We start from the raw sequence: 21,622 nt of genomic DNA, 5'->3' as shown, positions 1-21,622 counted from the left end.
CAAAGTGCTCGAACAAACAAACAAACAATGCAAAATTCCTTTAAATGACATTTTGGGCAGAAAAACAGATGTGTTTTATGTTTTGTATGGGCACATGAGAGCACAGGCTGTCTGTTCAATTATATATCCAGTCTGGTGATCAGTTATCAGTCCATATCCATATTCATCTGTTCGTAAATAGGCAAAGTCTTAGCCACGAAGGGAATTCTTGATAAAAGGCTGAAAATTTTGCCTGACTTCAAAGCATTATTAACTGCACTGAAAGAAAAGCAACAATTGGTAACCACAGAAACGCTGATTCATTTGGAAGATTATTGAAAACTGTTAAGAAACTGTCACTGTTGAGTGTAATGCCATTGAAATGGAATAAGAATTGATATATCATATATTAGCTTAAAAACCAACACAAATATACAAAAGGTATAATAATAATAATAACAATAATAATAATAATAATAATAATAATATTTGATGGACAACTGAAGGTAGCGCTGTAGAAAAGAAAAACGTTATCCACAGAGGGAAGGAAGGAGGGGAAAAAAAAAAAACTGAAGGTACTCACAGAAGGAGAAAAAAGTCTCTCAAGTTTATATACATACAAAAGTAAAACTGAAAATATATTTGTTCTCTGTACACAACAATGGTCTGATTTCTTTTTTTTTTTGTATTTCTTTTTTTTTTTTTTTTTTTTTTTTTAAAAACCTCCCACTCCTCTTAGTTTTTGTCCCTTTATCTTTTCCTGTAAGCGGTCTCTGCAGTCTTGTTAGCTATATGTGTGAGTGTGTGTGTGCGTGTGTGTTAGCAGAGGTCAGTCGAGTGAGATAACATCGGGAATTGATCCGTAAATGGCCGCGGCGGCCGCGGACTCTGCGCTGGTTCTTGGCGGAGCGCTATGGCCGTGACTCTCTCTTAGGCTGCCGGAGGAGCCCAGGCTGCTGCTGTTGCTGGTGCTCCCGTTGACGCTGACGGGTGCCAGGGGACTGCTCACCGAGGTGGGCGGACCATCCAGAAACAGCTGGGAAGAGCCATATGGCAGGAACCGATTGAGCAGGAGCTCATTGTCGTCCGCTCCCGACGCAGAAGCCGCTGCCGCTGCAGCCATCACCATGTTATAATGCTGACAGACACAGAGAGAAAGAGAATATGAAACACGAAATGTTACCGAAGAAAAAAAAAAAACGTTACAATTATACGCTTCAGTGGTCGAATTGTTTCAATTTATTTGTACGTCGGGTCGCAGCTACGGAGACGCAGTTACCTGATGATTGTCCCCTTGTAAAAACGAGGAGAAGAAGCTGAGATCTGCGGAGGAGGCGTATGAAAGACAATACATTAGCAACATGTCATATTAGGACCTCCATCTTTCTCCTCATCACACGCCTGCTGTAACCTGTCTGTGGGACTCGTGTTGATTAGGTATCTCACAGGTTGCTATGTGTTCAGAGGTGGTCGTGGGCGGGTGAGTTTACCTGACAGGTCGCTGGGTGTAGAGTAGTAGTGGCGGTAGTCCTGAATAAGAGGAGGTGGGGGAGGGATGTAGCTGGTGTCTATGTGGGGGATGCTCGGAGTCCTCGCCACCGGGGAGGCCTGTGGGTGCAGATTCAGAACCCTGCAAACACAAAACACACACATACACACACACACACATACACATACACACACACACACATACACATACACATACAAACACATACACATACACACACATACACACACACACACACACACACACACACAGAAGTGAAACATTGCTCCGTAAATAGCTGAATAGAAATAGAAAGAATATCTCTGAGAATGCAGACTGTACCACACACACCAGATAAGGCTTAAGACTGACCATGACAGACGAGAACCAGCAAAAACAGTGACATGCTATCTGAGAGACCAAATGAGTCATTTTGATTCTCTGTATTACATTATCTGGGATATAAATATCTAATATAACACATGACTTTAAGAGACCAGTAATTCGTCTGTTTGGTGAGGAAGACAGGACATGGGCAGTGGACTCACCCTTTGTTGATCTGTGGTGAGGCTGGGGACAGAGAGGGGCATGTTCTCTTTGGCTGTGGTTCTTCCTCCTCCTCCTCATCAGACGAGCTGTCCAGTGTCAGGTCAATCACCTCTACCTTCTTACTGTTACTGCTGCTGTTGGTGTGTGTGGAGTTGGTCCTCTGCTCTGTTATAGGTGACTGACAGCCGCCTGTTACACCACACACACACACACACACACACACACGAAATACACACAAATGCACGGGTTAAATACAGTGGAAATTCTGAAAACTAGTCAGATATAAACTACCCCTTGCTATTAAGCCAAGAGAATACATACAAAAACACACAGAGAACCAAACAGACAAAGTTTGACCAACATACATACACGCACACAGTCACTGTGGATGTGGATATGACTATTGCTAAGAAACTCTTCATTTTATTTAAAATTGCACCTTTCCTAATTCACTTGCGTGATTTGGGAGGACTTATATTATTAACAACACAAAAGAAACATTTGCCCACTACACCAGAGACAAAGTGAGACTAGCAGCTAAACGCTAACACACACTGAATGATAACAGCCAGTGTATGAAAGTCATTTCTCCGTGTTTGACTTTCCTCTCAGACTGCCATACACACACACATCGATTTTACCAGCCAGCTCCAATTTTTCCCCACTGCGAGCAATCAGTCAGTTCAGCCTGAGCATGGCAAACACACGCGCACAGACACAAACAGTGACACACACACACGCACACACCCGCACCCGCACCCGCACCCGTACCCACGCCCCAACACAAGCACAGACTGTACACACATACACGGACAGAGCCACAGAGAATAGAGCACAAACACAGAGTACCAGCAGTGAAATACACACATGGAGACACACACACACACACACACCAGTCAAACAAAGAGCCAGCAGAACAGGTCACCTAAAATGCCCTCATGCATTATGAATACCGCATTTAGCAGTCGACACACACAGATGCACACACACACGGATACACATTCCTATTCACTCTCATTCACTCAATCAGCTGTTGTCATTTTGAGAGATTTTGAGGCATTGAATACATTGGTACTACAACACTGCCACCATCAAGTTCAACAAACTCTATTCTGAGAGGCTGTTTGGTGTTACTTGTTCTAAAATGGTTTCTCCTTGTTATCAGACTGCTTGTATAGGTAAACAAATAAAAGCAGTGAGCCAATGTTTAAGAACAATAACAAACAAATAAGAATTCTATAAGGCTCTGTTTTCACAACTTTGACATTTTCACATAGTATAACAGGCACTGCGAGGTGTAGTCTGAGACACTACCTGAAACGTGCAGCTTTACAATTTTAAGCACAAAGGGGATATTTTTAAAGACTGAATGTATAACAGGACTGGGAGCAGCTTCAGTGTTTCTCCGATGCTTGTTTACCTTCTACACCATTGTAGGATGCAGACACCTCCTGCACTTCCTTCTTCGACCTCATGGGGGCCCAGCTGCCATCCTCTTTAAACTGAATCTCATCACAGTCCACACAGCTGTTCAGGATCTCCATAAACAACCTGCAGAGAAAGAGAGGCAGAATGAAGAGATGGGAGGAGAGAGTAAAAGAGAAAGAAGAAGGAGATAGATAGATAGATAGATAGATAGATAGATAGATAGATAGATAGATAGATAGATAGATAGATAGAGAGTGTGTGTGTATGAGTGTGAGAGGGAGAGAGAGAGAGAGAGAGAGAGAGTGTGTGTGTGTGGGTGTGAGAGGGAGAAAGAGAGAGAGAGAGAGAGAAAGAGAGAGAGAGAGAAAGAATACACAGAAAGAGAGAGACAGATGCAGCATGGAGTGAGAGGGAGGGTGAAAAGGGTGGGGGAGGGAGAGAGGAAGAGAGAGAGACAAACAGAGAAAGAGAGAGAGAGAGAGGGAGAGGGGGAGAGAGAGAGAAATTAGATTGGAGGGGAAGGGAAGGGGTTAAAATGTGAACCAGTAAACCAGCATAACACTCACAATCTTCTCAACACCTGAGATTGGATTCTCTGTTGGGGGCATTTGAAGGGCACAGGGTTACAGAGTTATTGGGGGAACAAGCAGAGCTCACCCGTCAATGATAAGGTGTTCGTAGGGGGCTTTCTTATCGCACACAGGACACACCCATGTGGGCTTCTTCTCATTCATCTGGATGTAAAGCGTGGCATCGAAACACTGCAGGTGCGAACACGTCAATGCTCGACAGGGAATCATCAGACGCATCTTCCCCAGCTGCAGCACGTGAGGCAGCATGCACGCACGCACGCACACACACACACACACACACACACACACACACACACACACACACACACACACCAGCATGGAAACCAGACACACACATCACAACAGACAAACAAATGTCCAAGCAATGAGGGCGAGAAGACAGAGTGGGAGGGAAAAAGAAAGACAAGAGAGTTCACTCCAAAAGCAACCCAAGACTGAACTTGAACAGAAAGAAGTCCCGTCTATACACATAACATTTGTGAATGCTACTATAAATAAGGAGCCTATGCTTGTCTCACATACGCAAGGCACCACATACAGCAGAGGCGAAAATCGCCCGTTTAACAGTGGGCCCGCAGACAGCGCCTTGCTAGAGCTTACTCGAACTGTTCTTGTCGCCGATAAACACGTGTCCTATAGGAGCGGTGAGAGACATTACAGTTGATCAAATTCGAGCAGACATGCTTACCGGGCACAGCAACGATACTCGCAGGCTGGTTGTGGCTATTTCACTGTCTGGATCTGCTGTTAGCTTCTCTTTTACTGCAGAAAACGATCAAATTAGAATGAGAGAACGAGAAGCCTAGACTCGACTTCCTTTCACACTATAATGACATTACATTCCTACTATACAAATAAACTACGCATTTAGTGTTGCCTTAATGGTATGTTAACATGTAGTATATGGCTGATTGTTATTTATTTTAGGAAACTACCCCAAGCATAAGTTCTCTGGCGACTTGAAACACACAAAACACACATATGTCAATTACAGGAACATTCAAGAAACATTAAAAGGTTCAGTACAGAGAATGCTGAAAATGATCTCAGACAAACACAGTCTCTAAATCAGTCCAGTCTGTATCTCTAAATATGGACAATCCATCTCATTTATTTTATATAGTGATACAGCTCTTTCATCCTCTACGTACTCGTCTACTTGAAAGTAACGCACATTATCTCCAAAACTCGCCTCTATGTTGTAAAATTAATCAAACCTCAGAAGGCTGGCTCATTAATGGGTAGAGATTTACGTAACCGAATAGAACGCAGAGTTCTATGACTTTGGGGTTTTTTTTTCCTTCTTTTTTTAATATTTTGATGGAGTACAATTGGCTGGGTACAGCTAAAATAAGAAACATATGTAAACAAGGAAAACAAAAGTATATAAAACCCAGCTGTTTCCACTCAGTTATGGAGCTAATTAAGCAATTGACTTTCTATCATGCTTAGGGCCAAGTACAAAAATGGAGGTGAGGTCTCACACTCATAATTTTGGCTATCATGGCCAGAGAGAGAGAGAGAGAGAGAGAGAGAGAGAGAGAGAGAGAGAGAGAGATCTAAGCGGTTGAGAGAGAGAGAGAGATATACGATTGTCTCTTAAGTTCCTGCCAAACGTGCCCTAACAAAGACAGCTCCACTCCTTTCTGTTTCATGAGGAACAGAGGCTAAGGTGGTGTTGGCATCGAAGGGTCTGAGGAAAAAGACATTAAATCATCAGCTGAGTTCTGCTGAGGTGTGAAGCACATGTTCCTCAACTGTGGTGTCGAGGCACCGGTTCCAGATCCAAAGGTAATAAACGATTAAGCCGCTTTGGAACAGCTGGGTCTACACATATTATAGGAACTTTATGTAGGTGTATATATATATAGTGATATTCCTCCACACTGAGGAGGAATGTTAAAGCGTACACTTAACCTCAGCTCTGACTGGGTCTTTTCTGAAGAGATACTGCTTTGGTAACCTGACCTTTGCTGACCTTGATTTTGCACATTCACTCTTTCATTCACTGCGTTAAATTTAAAAAGGTTTCTTCTGGTCGTTGTTCTGCTCTAAAGAACGTTTTACATAATCGTGTTATCTTTGTCGTGCTCTCAGATGCATGTTGAATTCATTAAATAAATTTCTGTATGTCACAAACAGAATTGAACCACCATTTCAAACTCAGTTACATGACTTGAGAAATGAGAAGAAAAATATCTGCGAAAATTTACAACTGATGACCAAAAGCGGCTAAATTGAAACTGAAATGACCCCAAAACTCTTGCTACACAGTTGGATGCTGACTTACTCAGTGCTCTGGAGTGATCTGGGTTTCTGATGCCTTTTGCCCTTAGTCTCTGTAAAAGCACTGTGGAGGACTGTTGTTTCACCAGATACACTGCCATGGAGTAACTCTGCACAGAACACACACACACACACACACACACACACCCACACACACACACAGAGCAGCTTCAGTATCACATCAGCACATTCACGCCCACATTTCTCAGCTTCCATTCAGTTACAGTTTGATTGGCATCGATGTGAGTACCTAGAGAGCAAATAGTCTGGATTGCCATTTTTCCTACGAGTCAAAAGAGAGCGCAGCCCTGGGGAAAGAGACCACTGGAGGGGTGGGGACGGGACCGGGACGTGGTCCAGTCATTCAAATATTTCAAATACTTATGCGACTCCGGTCTGGTCCCAGACATTCCTTTGCTTTGCGCAGGGCCGAATTGCAGGGGTCTACATCCAGACTCCGTGAAATCATGAGCCAAACAGCCCGGGCGCTGCTACGGACATAGTTTACATAACTCACTGTCTTTCACGGCGCTCAATCAGTGAAAAGCACTTCATAAGACAGGAATGCCGCGCACTTGTTTAGACACGTTTAACAATAATAAACGTGAGGCATGGCTGAGCGTGTTTTGATTTGGTACGGACAGACGTGTTTTATGCCGGGTCAGGAGGGTAGAGTGACTGCTTCAGGAAAAAAAAAAAAAAAAAAAAAAGAAAGATAAAAGAATGATTCACAATATGGGTGTCACTGTTTTTTTTTTATTTTTCATTTCTCACCTGCTAATGTGGAAAACAATGCATTTATCGGACAGCCATTCTGTTTGTAGAGGACAAAATGAACACTGTCGCCTTGGGCTGGCTTACTGGGGGTTGAGGCACTGACCTCTGTAAAGCTGCTTTGAGACCATTTTAATTGTAAAAAAAAGTGCAATAAAAGTGAACTTAAACTGAACTGAAGTGAAAAATTCTCATTTCCAGTTTTCAGACTGCTTTCACCTTTAAACTCTACTTATCTGACCTAAATCATTATCAGTTCTGGACAAACTCTACAGGTGGTAAAAGTCAAGCTTACCCTTCCGATTTCTGAAGTCCATGACACTACGATGGTGTTGGGAACTGTTGTAGACAATCTGACCAGTGAGGTAATGTTGATGGGTCGGCTGGGCCGCTTTGGCTCCACACCATTTTTGGTTGGAGGAAGATATCCCTGATGGAGGAACAGAGACTTAGATCTGTACGGTACTGATCCATAATGTTTACAGTGAGCCCTGCACTATGTAACGCATACACTATTTAATTATGAGTCACTGAAATCATATCATAAAATCATATTACAACACATGCACATTACTTTGTATAAAAAAGGTTTTAATTAGGATTTGATTCCAGAAATCTATAGAAATGTACACTTTAAACAAATACTTTTTTTAACAAATGGTTTCCTGAATAATCAAAACGTACGAATCTACCAAGTAAATGAAGGAATTTTTAATTAGACACTGAAGAACTGTAAGGCCTGTCTGCTGAACTGAAGTCTCTTTGTCTGAATGTGGAAGGATGATTGTTTTACCTACCGGAAGGTTACACGGTTTCCCATTCACCTTAACACAGAGGTTAGGCGGAAAATGGTCTTCCTGAGGACAGCTCGTTTCTGATAAACAAAACCTGATCGCACAAAAGACAACGATTAGAAAAAAATAATCACATGCCATTCTCATGAGCAAACTAACGTTTTATTCAAAGTCTATTTTTCATTACCTTGTGACACAATATAATGTTATATAAGCAACACCTAGAGTAAAGGTGGGTCTAAAACAATCACCAAAGAACTAACATTTCTCATGGCTCCTTTGCATTGCATGAGAAAGAGACAGTATGTATCCTTTGAGAAAAAGCATGATGCGACATTAGATAACCCACCGTAACTGTACTTGAACTGTGAAGTCGCATTTGGTCCCAGAAATGTCCCTGTAGACAGAAAGAGTGGAAAGGAGAGACAGAGAAAAAAAAGAGAGAGAGAGAAATAGAGAGGGAGAGGGAGTCCATTCCCTTGTTAGTCTTCATGTGCCACTTCAACCCTCTGACATGTTCACAATACCACTATGGAAATATCACTCTATAGTTAAGTGTTTACTGAGGACAAATGGTTCAGATTAGATTTACCAGGTGTTAGATACGTTACCTAGAAAACCTTGTTCACAGTTCACATGACTGGAACAAAATGATTGAAAGTTTCATTTGAAATAGTGCTCTGGTTACATTTCACTGGCAGGACATAACAATTTCAAGTAATAAGGAGACAAGATGGTGAAAAGGGGGGGGGGGGGGGGGGGGGTCAGAAATCACTTACATTGAGCTGCTAATCTGTTGGACTTGCTGTGGCGTTAATGCAAAAGCAAAACACGTTTCCTGAAACCGCTGGCTGTTGTCTGAAGCTGAAATATTGAGAAAAAAAATGGGGGGGGTAAAGACAAATTGTTTCATCAGAGACTATCAATGCCGTGATCGAACAGTACAGTATAGTCAACTGTGTGAAAGTTCATTGCACATCAATCAAAACGTACTTTTTAACAATTAGCTTTTATTCTGTTCCGCTGTCACCCACTGCATCAAATGTTATCTGATATGTAAACAATCCCAAAGGATTAAGAGAAATGACGCACTTTCTGCCAATCCATCCTCACCAGAAACGTGCCACACAAAACGTAAAAAACCGCGTGTCCTTTCTTAAATTTCAGTACCCCCGTAGGATTACGGCAAATCAAAGTTGCTTAGCTACAGAACGCCATGTTATGTTTGCGTGGAAGTTGGGGGAAAAAAACTAAACGAAAGGCAGTCCATCAAAAGCTATTTTTCCATCAAAAGTGTAGCTTCTGTGAAGGTTTTTAGGATAAGTGATAGCGATGGTCCAGCGAGAGGGGGCTCAGAGGGATGGGATTACATCACTTTCAAACCACTCACTTCCAGGAACCATGACTCAAGCCCTGGGTTCAGATGAGGGTCAGTATTCTGGCTGTTTGGTTATGGCGTAAGGTAGAATAATGTGTGCCCCGGTGTCAGGATCAGAGGATGGGCAAGGAGGAGAGTTAAGAGAGCAAAAAAAGGAGGGATACATTTCATCAAACATTTGTCTTCTTTCCTTTTTTTTTTTTTTCTCTAGCTGGGCTTACAAAACACCAGAAAACCGAGAGTGTTTAAACCGCGTCCTTCTGAAAAGGTGGCATCATAAAGTATATCATACCGCAGTGCTTTGTTGATTTTTTTTTTTTTTTTACATGTAAATAAAATCAAAAACCGCGGTCTGCACTTTTAATGGACTGTCGCTTTTTTTTCTTCATTATTTGTTGCGCGCTTAACTTAAAACAAGCAGAGGCATGATGAGTTCCATGAGTCACGGCAGACGCATCTGAGATTCTAATGCTGCGAAATTTACAATCTCGAAATCCGACTATTATAACCCATGACATGCATTAAACCAAAATCATCAACTGCTTGTCCCGTCCTGTAAAAACACACAGCTGGAAATCAACTAATCGGACGTAAGTTGGAGCGACTGAAGTCAAACTCAAATCGTGAAAATATGAAACGGTCTGAGGTAAAATTGAAATAGTCAAAATATTAAATAGCCAAATATTTCCGTTATCCCTTTAAGGAAACACCTCCAGCTGGTTGGACGTGTTGTTTAAAAATGATTCCACACAAAAAAATTCCAAATGAGGTGAATACTAATCACTACATGGGCCCAGAGGCTCTGAGCTGATCTCTGTTCCATCGCCTGAGTTTACCTCTTACATCAGCTTACTTCAGAACACCGCCTGAAGTCCTTTCACGAGCAACTGTACGAGCTTTTTCTCAAAAGATATACATAGTGTGCCATGTGATCGAAGAAGCGCTTTACAGTGTGTTTAAAAAAGAAAAAAAAACACACACACACACACACACACACACACAGACTCACACAAAACATATGAGTCCTCCCTATACACTATAGGGCTGAGCTGGCATCGGCTGTTTTACAATCGCGCACACACATATACACACATACACAAAGGCCCGCTCCTCAAGAGGTGTTACTGATAACAATGCGCGTTCCCGCGCAGAGAGAACTGGCTGCAGGTGAAAGTGTCCTAAAATAGCCCGGGCTTACGCAACTCAATCTCCGTAAAGAAGCAAAGCCTTCCATGTCACTCGACCTGAGCCCAGACACACAACGCAAGATGCACAGCAATGGGGAATCTTTCTTACTGCTCCACTCCGGTTCCCTCTCTCTGCGTCTCCAATCACCTGTTCATTCTCCCTCGCTAGGGTCATTTGTTTGTTTGTTCAGCCTCTCTCTCTCATATATACACACACACACACACACACACATCTTTTCTTATCAACAGGTTTACTAAGTTCCCTCTATAGTGGCACGGTACCACCGACGAGGACTGGGTCTGAATACGATGGTAGACTGTGTATCTCAGAGGCGTAGTGAGGGAGGTAATTACTTTCCGTTTATGGGGAATATTCAGCAGAGCTGTTCTAATGAAAGGCTAAACAGGTGCAGCGATACAATCTCATAGCAAGAACAGAGAACACAGCGTTCTCTTTATCTCTACAGACTCACGTGAAACGCCAGGGGGGCCATTAAAACATGCAAAATGCCCTGTACAGCAAAGAATTAGTTAGATCTGCATTCTCTCAATCACAGAGAGAGGGAGGAGGAGGGGGAGAGAGAGAGAGAGAGAGAGAGAGAGACATGTGATTCCACCTCCCCAGAGTGTGGGCTATAAATAGAACTGCAGTCCTCACCGGCAGATCTGCTCTTACGACAGGACGCACGGAGGATGAGAGAGAGGGATTGCCTGTTATCTTTATTGGGGCCTTTGATGGCTTCAGACCAGAGTCTATAACCCAGCTCGTTTCTATATGCTGAGAGAAGACTACATGACTTATGGTTAATAAGTTTACTGTTTTGGGTTAACATCGAGTTACTATTTGCTCTGTTTTGAAGCTACTAAACTATTTGCGTTTGTAAGTGTTACTGAGTGACGAACTGATAATCCAATAAGAGTCGTCAAGCACTACGTGCATACTGGGAAGCAGTTGGATATCAGGTCACAGTCAGACACCACTTTGCTGTGACATCAAAACTGAGCAATTTAGGCTGATCTTAAAGACAGGGAACCCAACGACAAAGCCACTACGACAAAATACACCCGTGTCATTCGATAAAATTATCGATCAGCGCTGAAAATACTCACAGTAAACCGTGAAATGTGATCCTAACCCGAGAATGTTTTGACCACGCTCGGTAATGTGTGGACGACGACAGTCCTAAAAACGTGTTCTGTATGAATTCTGTATGAATTGTTCAGTTTTTACCTTTGTTGCAGGCAAGCAGTAACAGCCCTGAAATCAGAAATTCTATTACATTGAGTACGAAGTGGTATTTGAAGACCTATTTATATGGGATATTCTGGCTTTTCTCAAGCTACACTAAAGAAATGTTTTGTGTTTAGTGTTTGTGAAGAACTGTGTGTTGCGCTAGTGCAGCGGTGGTAAGGCGCTAAGAGTTAAAGATTGTGTAGTGTCACTTAAATACTGGTGCGATGAAGAGGTGGTATAAACAGCATCTGGGACTCATCATCTACTGTGGTTAAAGAGGAACAAAGACTATGAGTCACATTCTGACTTTTAAAACATATACTTAAGTGAAACCTTCTAAAAGGGCTAAGGAAGGACTACGAGTGTGTGTGTGTGTGTGTGTGTGTGTGTGTGTGTGTGTGTGTGTGTGTGTGAGTGTACATGCACATGTCCATTTCTCGGCAAGATGTTAAAAGCAGCCACGTGGTAGTATGTTATGAGGTTTCAGAACCGTACAATACAGAGTGAAATGTCTGGGTGTATGTGTGTGTCTGTGTGTGTGTGTGTCTGTCTGTTTGTCTGTCTGTGTTTGTGTTTGTGTTTGTGTGTGTGTGTATGTCTGTCTGTCTGTCTGTGTTTGTGTTTGTTTGTGTTTGTGTGGGTGGGTGTGTGTGTGTGTGTGTGTGTTGTTTTGTGTACTGACAAATACCATCAGATCTTTTTTCAGCCTAATGAAAACACAACACAGGATGTTGTGTAACTCCTGCATGATTACCAATAAAAATTCCACTGGGCTTTTGTAGAGCCAGTGGAGAAGACCTGCTGAAGCTCCGTGAGCCTGTGTCTAAAGTCCAGGCACACTCTCAGGCATTGTTAGGCTCTAGAAGCACACCACCAATCAAATGTGTCAGTCTGGGGAGACCGGAGGTTCCTTTCAAGCTTTTCAGAGTGTGAGGTTTGCTCACTGGCAATGCAGACCAAAGATTCTCTAAGACTGAGTGAAAACAACTAATCCAGAGCTGCAATGTAAATACATTTGAGTTGACCTGAACGTGGAAATCAAGACCGATTCTGTGAATCTTTCATCACAATTTCACATCTGTCAATTATTTAAAAAAACAAAACAAAATGAAGATTACCATCTTTTTCACACACTTTTTAGATACAAGAAGAGAGACTCAAATGTCCTATTTTACAATCCCAGGTTTTTAAACAAAATCAAATTCTTAGCACGGCATTGTTTTATCCTCATCAAAAATGTCAGTGGTCCTGTATTTTGTCACAATATCCACTGATTAGGATGATTAATAATATATGCAAGGCGCTCTGATAATCTTAATGAGAGCAGAGGTTTTGCCTGCACGTGGTAGCAACGTGTTTCAGAGGAGAACACACAGTGCCAGTGATGTAAGAGGAAAAGGCCACAATGCTCTAGTTCGGAACGCTGTGCACGGCTAGAGAAAGAACACAAAGAACTCACGACTGACCAGACACCGCATCACAACTTCAGTGCAACCTGACGGAATGTTGACAAAATTTCAAGGCGGAAATTAAAGCTATACCCCGGGACGTCCGAGGGAGAGGACCTTCTCATTTTTCTCCTCAAGTAACCCCCCCCTGTGATGGAAACTAAAGAACTGGATGATTTCAGTGAATCTGAATATCCTTTTGAGCCAGACGTTGTTCTAGTCTGTTTGCTTGCTCGGTGACGCAACTGCAATTCATCACTCTGCGTTAAAGAATTTATCAGCCTGTTCTAATGTTTCCTCGCTATGAATACAGTGTGCCCTCCAATGTGTACACAAAGAAACATAACAGCTCCAGTGCTGTGATCTTTATCAGCAGTTTTTGCATGTGTTTGTTTTACTAAGCATAAAACATTTTTGGCATCAAAATCCAAAATCCATGCAACACCATGATTTATACAGCATGTAATTTGAAGACAAACTACAAAGAGCAGCTCACTCTCCTTCTTTGATGGTCAAGGAATAGAGGTTTTATATTCCCAAACTGTCAGGACCTCAGAGAAAACAGTTTCACACTCCGTGCTAAAATGGAGCTGAGTATTATTTCCTCAAAAGGAGAGTAAAAGTCAGCTCTCCTTTCACTAAGACATGATATAGCTGTGAGTTGGGAGAGGTGATTCACCTCTCGGAGCGGTTCAGAGCTACTAATTATCAGCATATGATGGTCAATAATGTCAACCCTACAACAGAATGTGGTGACAGAAAAAGAAAAAAAGAGAAAGAGAGAGAGAGGGAGGGAGAGAAAGAGTGAGAGAGAGTGAAAGAGAGAGAGAGAGAGAGAGAGAGAGAGAGAGAGAACGGGGGAAGACAGGAAGTGTGTGAGAAATCCAATCATAGTTAATCGTACTGATCACACTGATCCATTAATATCTATTCATCATTACCGGACTGTAGAGGTGCTCGGGGCTTTACCTTAGTTCAGATTAAATCAAAGAGCACTTATAGACACATACTCTAACACAGTTACACTGATACAATGCTGTGTTTCCTCTTCACTCGGCCTCAGTACAAATTAACAACGCAATGGTGTAGACAGTGGACATTACAAACATGGGGAAGCATTTTATACATAATACATGCGTGTTTCAGACAAGTACGACTGACAATTATTGGCGTATTCTCTCGAGGAGAGTGTGTGTGTCTTTATTACAATGGCAGTTGCCTGTATTATAACTGCATTATACATTGTATATGACCCATCTCAAATTTTCTTAGATAAGAAAAAAAAAATCTGATTAACTTCAGTAGATAACATCTATCCTCTTTGTAATATCAATCCTAGATCAACTCAGATCTGGTGAAAATTACACGGTATGCCAATCAGGCTCTGTCTGTATTAAATCACAGGGATTCTAAAGATGCACACAGAATGTAGAATCATCTAGATTTTGAACCTCCTTAAGCTTCACTGATAGGCAATGCACTGTAATGACACTTAACCATGAGCGACACACCACTTACAAAAGCTCATGGGTAAAAGGCCTTTGATAAACTTCTTTTGCCTTTTCAACTTGCAGAACATTTCCAAACTTTGTAATTTAAGATCTGACAATAACGTTTGATTCTCTGAATGGAATTTACTAATATTCCTATTTTTTTTTTTAAAAAAGTTTGCTGCCAAATTAGCCCCAGTAGGCTGATTATATATACTATATATATACTATATATACTGTCCTAGGATTTTTTCCATGGTTAAATAAATTAATGAATATCCACAAAACACTATTAAAATGAGTTTTATTAAAAACATCTTTTTTAGACATTAGGAGCTTCCACCACAAAATGCAGTTCCAGTCTTGATTTAGAAACAAAACTGTTGCCCTAACAACTATTCAGCCACCACAAAACAAAGGCACGTTTGATTGCTTCCTGCGGAGTGATGATTTGATGTGAAACAGCAGTCGATATCAGCGGTCATTATATGAAAATAATGGCCAATCGGAATTGAGTATTCAACAATACCACGGACTAAGGGGATAATGTACAACAGAAGAAGCCAACTGTTAAAAAATGAGCCTGACTTTACTTTGGGGTCTCACTGCACCTAAGGGGGGCTTCACTGTCTGGTTTCAATGGTTATTTTCATTTCACTGTACCATATCCCATTTATTTCACTCCTGCAACCATAAACCGCTACCAACTGAAATAGCAGATTTAATGTTTTTCTAATATCATTTTGTGTATTTCTAGCATCAACAAAAATGCTCTTTCTAGCTGTTAGCTCCATTCTGTTTCTTCCAAATGTAAGACATACTTTGAATTTATAACAAGCTCAGGACAAACAGATTCAAGGTAGATGGAATATTTTAAATTACAGAGCATGAAAAATCTGCCTTATTAGTTTATTTATATGTGTGCCTAAGACCAATGAGCCAGAATCTCCTGAAATAATCCATGATAATATGTAATAGTATAATATGCCAATACGGTCTGATGATAATAATGCAGAATTTAAAAGGTACACATGAGTACACATTTATGAATGGTGATTGTTTTCCAGTTTTAAATAGTTCTCTGGAATTGGGGAAAAAATAATTCAATAAACTATTACCCTTAAGTGTTTGAAGAAATTCTTATCTACAATGGATGCAATAGAGTTGATAGGCATGTGGAGATTAAAAAAACAAACATGATCAAATACACAGATCAAACAAAGCCAGCTGAATAAACTGTTTCCTAATGACAAACTGATCAGAGATCTTGGAGATTGGAGACTGTTTCAGTTATGTTCACCGACTCATAAGATTCTGTTGTTTAGTCATCCAGTTTCCACGAAGCCGGGGACACCCGAAATCTACTGAGAAACTGGATTTTCACAACTAAAACAAAGAGTTTATCATGGATTATTTCTTACATAATACAGGCTCGGCTAAGCCTTTAATTGTCTGGAATACAATTTAATGTGCCTTTAGGGGTGGTTCAAGGACACTGTCCTCTCGAATAGACAAGACCCTTAATCTAAAAGAAAAGAAGTTGACAGATGAAATTAAAACATTTACTGCCCAGACAGATCAGATTATGAATCATCTGAACTCTAAAAGCGAAGATGAGAAACAGAAAGAACACAAAAGAAAGACAGTTATGGAGAAAAATTAACCAATATTCATAATCCCAAAGGGCCAGTGTGGCTGAAGGAGAATGAACAGCGCACAAAATTCTTCCTCAACATTCAACATGGAAAGTCCTCCAAAAAGAACGCAACAAAACTAACTTTAAACGGTGATGTAACACTCGGAATACCTACAGATATTTTGAAGGAGGAGGATAAATATTTTACTAAATTCTTCTCTTCTCAAATAGCACCTGTTCTACTAGGTAAGTCTCGCAACAATACATTCCTTATATCTATGAAAACAAATGATCTGGTTTACAAAAAAAAAAAATATATATATATATATATAACACACACACACACACACACACACACACACATATACATATATATGTATATAAACACACACACACACACACACACACACATATATATATATATATATATATTTATATATATATATAAAAGAGAGAGAGAGAGAGCTGGTTTGTTATCAGCTCCTTTAAGTCTGAAAAGGCACAGGGCTTTGAGGTACTCCAGATGAAATACACATTACAATATTTAATTAATTGATTAAGATACCATTCATTTGTCATTTAAACGATGCCTGTAAACATAAACGGCTTTCTTTCCAGTGTCCAACAAGAAGGCATGACCTCTGTGTTAATAAAGCCACAACGCCAATATGAGGATTCTTTGCAGAACTACCTTCAGTGATGGAGTGTTGAAATACTGGCAGAATATACTACACACTGAATCAAAAATCTTGACTTGGCTTTTACAGTTAAAATTATGACAATGTGTTGGCCACCAACAACCTGGTGTATGGGGGATCTGATGATCATCCTACTTTTTTTTTGGGCTAAACGGAGGAAAGCGGATTGGAGAAAGAATGAGAGGTCCTGTATTTACTGAGGATATATTGTGTTATTTTATTTATTTATTTATTTATTTCCCCAGTCCCTCCCTCCCTCCCTCTCTCTCTCTTCCTAGCACGTCACTGGGGACATTTTGATGGATGGACACTATGGATGGTGCTTACAGTGACAATAAGTTACAATAATTTGATAGTTCCAAAGACTTTCACAGTAGCATGAGCTGAATTGTTAGAAAAAGTCTCCACTGAATTGGCTGGATTATGTATGGAGTGAAATAACCTAATATGTGTGATACCGAGATTCTTTCTCCGGTCATTATTCACAACTCATTTTGTAGCTAATGCTGTGGATCAGAGTTTCCTCCCCTCAGAAATGAAAAAAAGATTATTTTCATCTTTGTAGTCTGCAATATGCCGTGTATATCAACAAAGCCAAAATCCTCTATGAAATGAGTAAAGGTCCAATGCAATGAAAGACAGAAAGTGGGGAAAAAAATAAAAGAGGTTGTTCTAAAAGAGCTGCAGACATATTTCCTGAGTGTGGTCAGAATGACCGCATCATCAGACCTGGCCAGCCCATCACATCAGGGTCCAGCCATGCCTCTGAATCTGACAACTGAGCAGGAGAGTAAATTGATTAGAGAAGTGATCTAGGGGTCGATGGAAATTTCAGGTTTTTTTAAGATTAGTTAAAGCATACATGTGACAATGTCCAGGGCACAGTGATTGTGCCCTGCATCATACGCCACAAGAAAGGCTGGTTTCCCTAAGGAACTCATTTGGAATCACATCTTATACTCAAGAGATTCGGATGCCACGTGTCAAGAAGTTTTGTGGGCTAAAGTAAACTGGAACGTTTTTGGCCTGAATTTCATATTTCAGCTTCGCATTCCGTATGCATTATCATTTCAATACTGAAAGAAAGAAATCTGACACCTTTGTAGCGTGTGCAGACAACTTTAAGGAAGGTCAGACATTAAACTGGGCGCAGCAGGCACTGTAGCTGTTAGTGAACCACAGTTGTGACGAGGTACGTGTGATGGGAAGGCATTAACTCAAGTGAGTATTTCCTACATTTTGTATGTGTATCAGTGCTACACGGTGTGCTGCTGGGAGCACAAGAGTGTGTGCCTCTGATTTCATCATTCTGAGTGTGAATCACAGACAGACAGAGAGAAATACAAAGACACACACATAGTGCGAGAGACAGATGGGTGAAGTTTTTGTACAAGTCCTGTGCCCTTATTATTACTGATCTACGTTGAGCACATGAGGAGAAAACAATGGAGTATACTGGTTTATGCATGAAGCTTTCGTTCTCACCAATTTCTGAGTTCAGTATTTGATCTTCAAATTAGAATTCCAAGGACACTGCTCCACACCAGACAAACTTCAACAAATAAAATAAACTCTCTTTCATACTGCTTCCCCAAAGCACGCACAGACACAGACACAGACACACACACACACACAGACACACACACACTCTTTCATTTTTTCACACACACTCACCAAGGCTGGTAGGTTTGATGAGCTCATCCAACATGTCGTAGAAAGGCAGTCTCTGCAGTTTGACGTCTGGATGGACCGGGTGGAGGGCAGAGGGCAGGTGAGGCAGACCCAGTTCATGTTTGGGACCCAGCAGAGAGATGGGCAGCAGGGGCGAGGGGGCTCCGTGTGCGTCGAAGCCCAGTTGGGCCAGACTGGCGGGCAGTCCCCCGGGTGCGGGGTGGACCCCCGGCAGAGCCAGTTCGGCGGGCGACACCATCTTGGTGGGGAAACGTCTTCGGTAAAGCTCTTTGATCTTCATCTGGATGGCAGGGCTGCAGCCCGACTTGAGCAGGTGCAGGGCTTTGGTCAGCAGTTCGTGTTTTCGTCCGTGTTTGTTTCGCCCTGCGTAACCCAACAAAACCTGCAGCTCTGACACCCGAAGACTCATAACCATTTGCTGAAAGAGAGAAGAAGAGAGGGATTAAAAGATTTAACCGAGAAAGAGAGACAGAGTGGGATGGTACGAATTGTAATTACTTTTCAATATGTTTTGAGTGTGTACATGTTTTTGGTCCGTTTGTCTGTGTGTCCACGTGCATGTGATGGAAAATGTCAGCATTTTAAATGAACATTCTGTAATTCATATGTCACCTGTTACTGTTTCTCTCAATTTCTCATTAAAGCATAATATTATTTAATTACATCATTTTGTTTCGGCAAAATTGAGAGCCAATAATTCAGGAATAAAGAGATGGGGTCTGTGTGTGTGTGTGTGTGTGTGTGTAGGGGTAACTCTTCCAGGTCCTGTGCAATGACAGGACACTTCCCCTGGTCAACACAGCGTTTACTCAGACCAGACTGGGCCATGGACTCCACCCTTCCCACACAGACTCACTCCATCTTATATTCACTCCCACCAGACACACACACACACACACACACACACACACACACTGAGTGGTGTTTGGAATGCTTAAGACACATACATTTAAAAATCGACAAACACACTCTCAGTGTAAACAAACACAAATACAAAACACACACACACCCACACACGTTCCAGAGGCAAGACAGTTTTTGTCCTTGCTGGAGGTGTATTGGTCTGGCCTATGAAATATGCATGGAGATGAACAGAACAACACTGAAGACTGCAAAACACACACACACTTAAATATATATATATATACACACACACCGCGGATGTGTAACATTCCACATGCCTGAGCAGGGTTAAGTAAAAGCAAACAGAAGAATGAAAAACAGAGGAGCTGGGTATCACACTGCTCTGCGCAAACACACACACAAACACACACATACACACACACACACACACACACACAGCACAGAGAGAGGGAGACAGAGAGAGAAAAATAGAGACAGCTCTTTTACTTTATACACGGCTAACACTCACATATTCCACACACTCAATACCACAAACTCCCTACTACAGACAAACACATTTAAAAATTCAAAACACACAGACACTCAGGGGTCTTTCTTTCTCTGCAGGGAGAAAACTCATACAAATATTCAATTATACAATGCTACACACAGAGACACACACACACACCTGCACACGATCCCATTTTGGACATCAGTCTCAGATGTAACTGTGTGTGGTCTGTACTATCAAGCTTATGTGTACATCATGTCAGTTGTTTTCAACCTGGACTCCATTTTACAATAATGAAAGAATCTTGAGGGCTGCAGGGTGGATCTGAAGCAAGACTGTGTGCATGTGTGCATCTGTCTGTCTGCATGTTTATGTGCATGACTGTGAGAGAGAGAGAGAGAGGAGGAGGATAGATAGGAAGAAACATGTAGACAATTATTGCAATCATTAATCATTATTCTGTACCTCAGTAAAAATATGCTCTTTATACAAAACACAATACTGCTCAAAGTCTAACCAACGTTACAAACAAACAAACAAAATCACAGAGCAGCCTATAGTCTAACTTACACAGCAAGAATGGCTATTTTGAGAGTGTCCCTCAGAGCAGAGAAAAAAAGAGTGAGTGGCTAGTAAATAGCGATAAAGAGAGAGAGAGAGAGAGAGAGAGAGAGAGAGAGAGAGCGCAGAGAGAGCAAGAAAGTGCATGAGAGCAAGGGGAGAGAGAGAGAGAGAGAGAGAGAGAGAGAGAGCGAGCGCAGAGAGAGCAAGAAAGTGCATGAGAGCAAGGGGGGGGGAGAAAGAGAGAGAGAGAGAGAGAGAGAGAGAGAGAGAGAAACTGAGAGGGAGAGAGAGAGAGAGAAACTGAGAGAGAGAGAGAGAGAGGGAGAGAGAGAGAGAGTGAGAGACTGAGAGAGAGAGAGAGTGAGAGAGAGAGAGAGAGAGAGAGAGAGAGAGAGAGAGAGAGAGAATGAGTGGTGGGGGAAGGGCTGAGATATGAGCTGCTGCTGAGGTTCCAAAACAAATGAAATTGAACACACACACACGCAGACACACACACACACACACACACACACACACACACACATATGCACATACACACACACACGCACACGAGCGTGCACAAGCACACATGAACTCACACACAAGTGCATGCAAATACATGCAGACACACACACACAGACACACACATAGAGAGTAGAGACACAGACACAGAGAGAGAGCGAGAGAGAGAGAGAGAGAGAGAGAGAGCGAGAGAGAGAGCACAGAAAAGCAGAGCACAGCTTCAGTGGGGGGGAAAAAAAACAAACACAGACACACACAAGATTAAATTGCAAACAGTCTCTCTGCCTCTCTCTCAAGCAGTGCATTCAGCTCCTCAGCTCCCAGTCAGCTAATACAGCAGCACACAGCAGACACAGATTCACTGGCTTAAGCAACAACAGACTAGTTATCAGTCACCTCGGCCTCACAGCTGATACCAGAGGCAGAAAGAAAGAAAGAAAGAAAGAAAGAGAGAGAGAGAGAGAGAGAGAGAGAGAGAGAGAGAGAGAGAGAGAGAGAGTGCACGAGAGAAATGGGGGAGCGAGAGAGAGTGAGAGACCAAGAAAGAAGCT

The 21,622-nt window shown here is 41.7% G+C and overlaps 1 protein-coding gene across 2 annotated transcripts; it reads right to left on the bottom strand.

Moving 5' to 3' along the window:
- Window positions 1-788: 788 nt before the first annotated feature.
- Window positions 789-19,067, bottom strand: pias1a (protein inhibitor of activated STAT, 1a). 2 transcript variants are annotated; one of them, XM_030765689.1, is made up of 13 exons: window positions 18,635-19,067; window positions 8,669-8,753; window positions 8,239-8,286; window positions 7,893-7,983; window positions 7,391-7,525; window positions 6,326-6,431; window positions 4,724-4,797; window positions 4,100-4,260; window positions 3,427-3,565; window positions 2,014-2,177; window positions 1,470-1,609; window positions 1,259-1,302; window positions 789-1,117 (listed from the first exon to the last, which is right to left on the bottom strand). In XM_030765689.1, exons 1-13 carry the CDS (start codon window positions 19,065-19,067, stop codon window positions 809-811), a joined length of 1,929 nt encoding a protein of 642 aa, XP_030621549.1. In that variant the 3' UTR covers window positions 789-808. The 2 variants fall into 2 exon arrangements, with proteins under 2 accessions (XP_030621549.1, XP_030621548.1); XM_030765688.1 differs by having other exon boundaries at window positions 2,014-2,203; window positions 3,435-3,565.
- Window positions 19,068-21,622: the final 2,555 nt, after the last annotated feature.

Source organism: Chanos chanos, chromosome 2 (assembly GCF_902362185.1).
Source record: "Chanos chanos chromosome 2, fChaCha1.1, whole genome shotgun sequence".
Taxonomy (NCBI): domain Eukaryota; kingdom Metazoa; phylum Chordata; class Actinopteri; order Gonorynchiformes; family Chanidae; genus Chanos; species Chanos chanos.
This window is presented reverse-complemented; position numbering and strand designations above follow the sequence as displayed.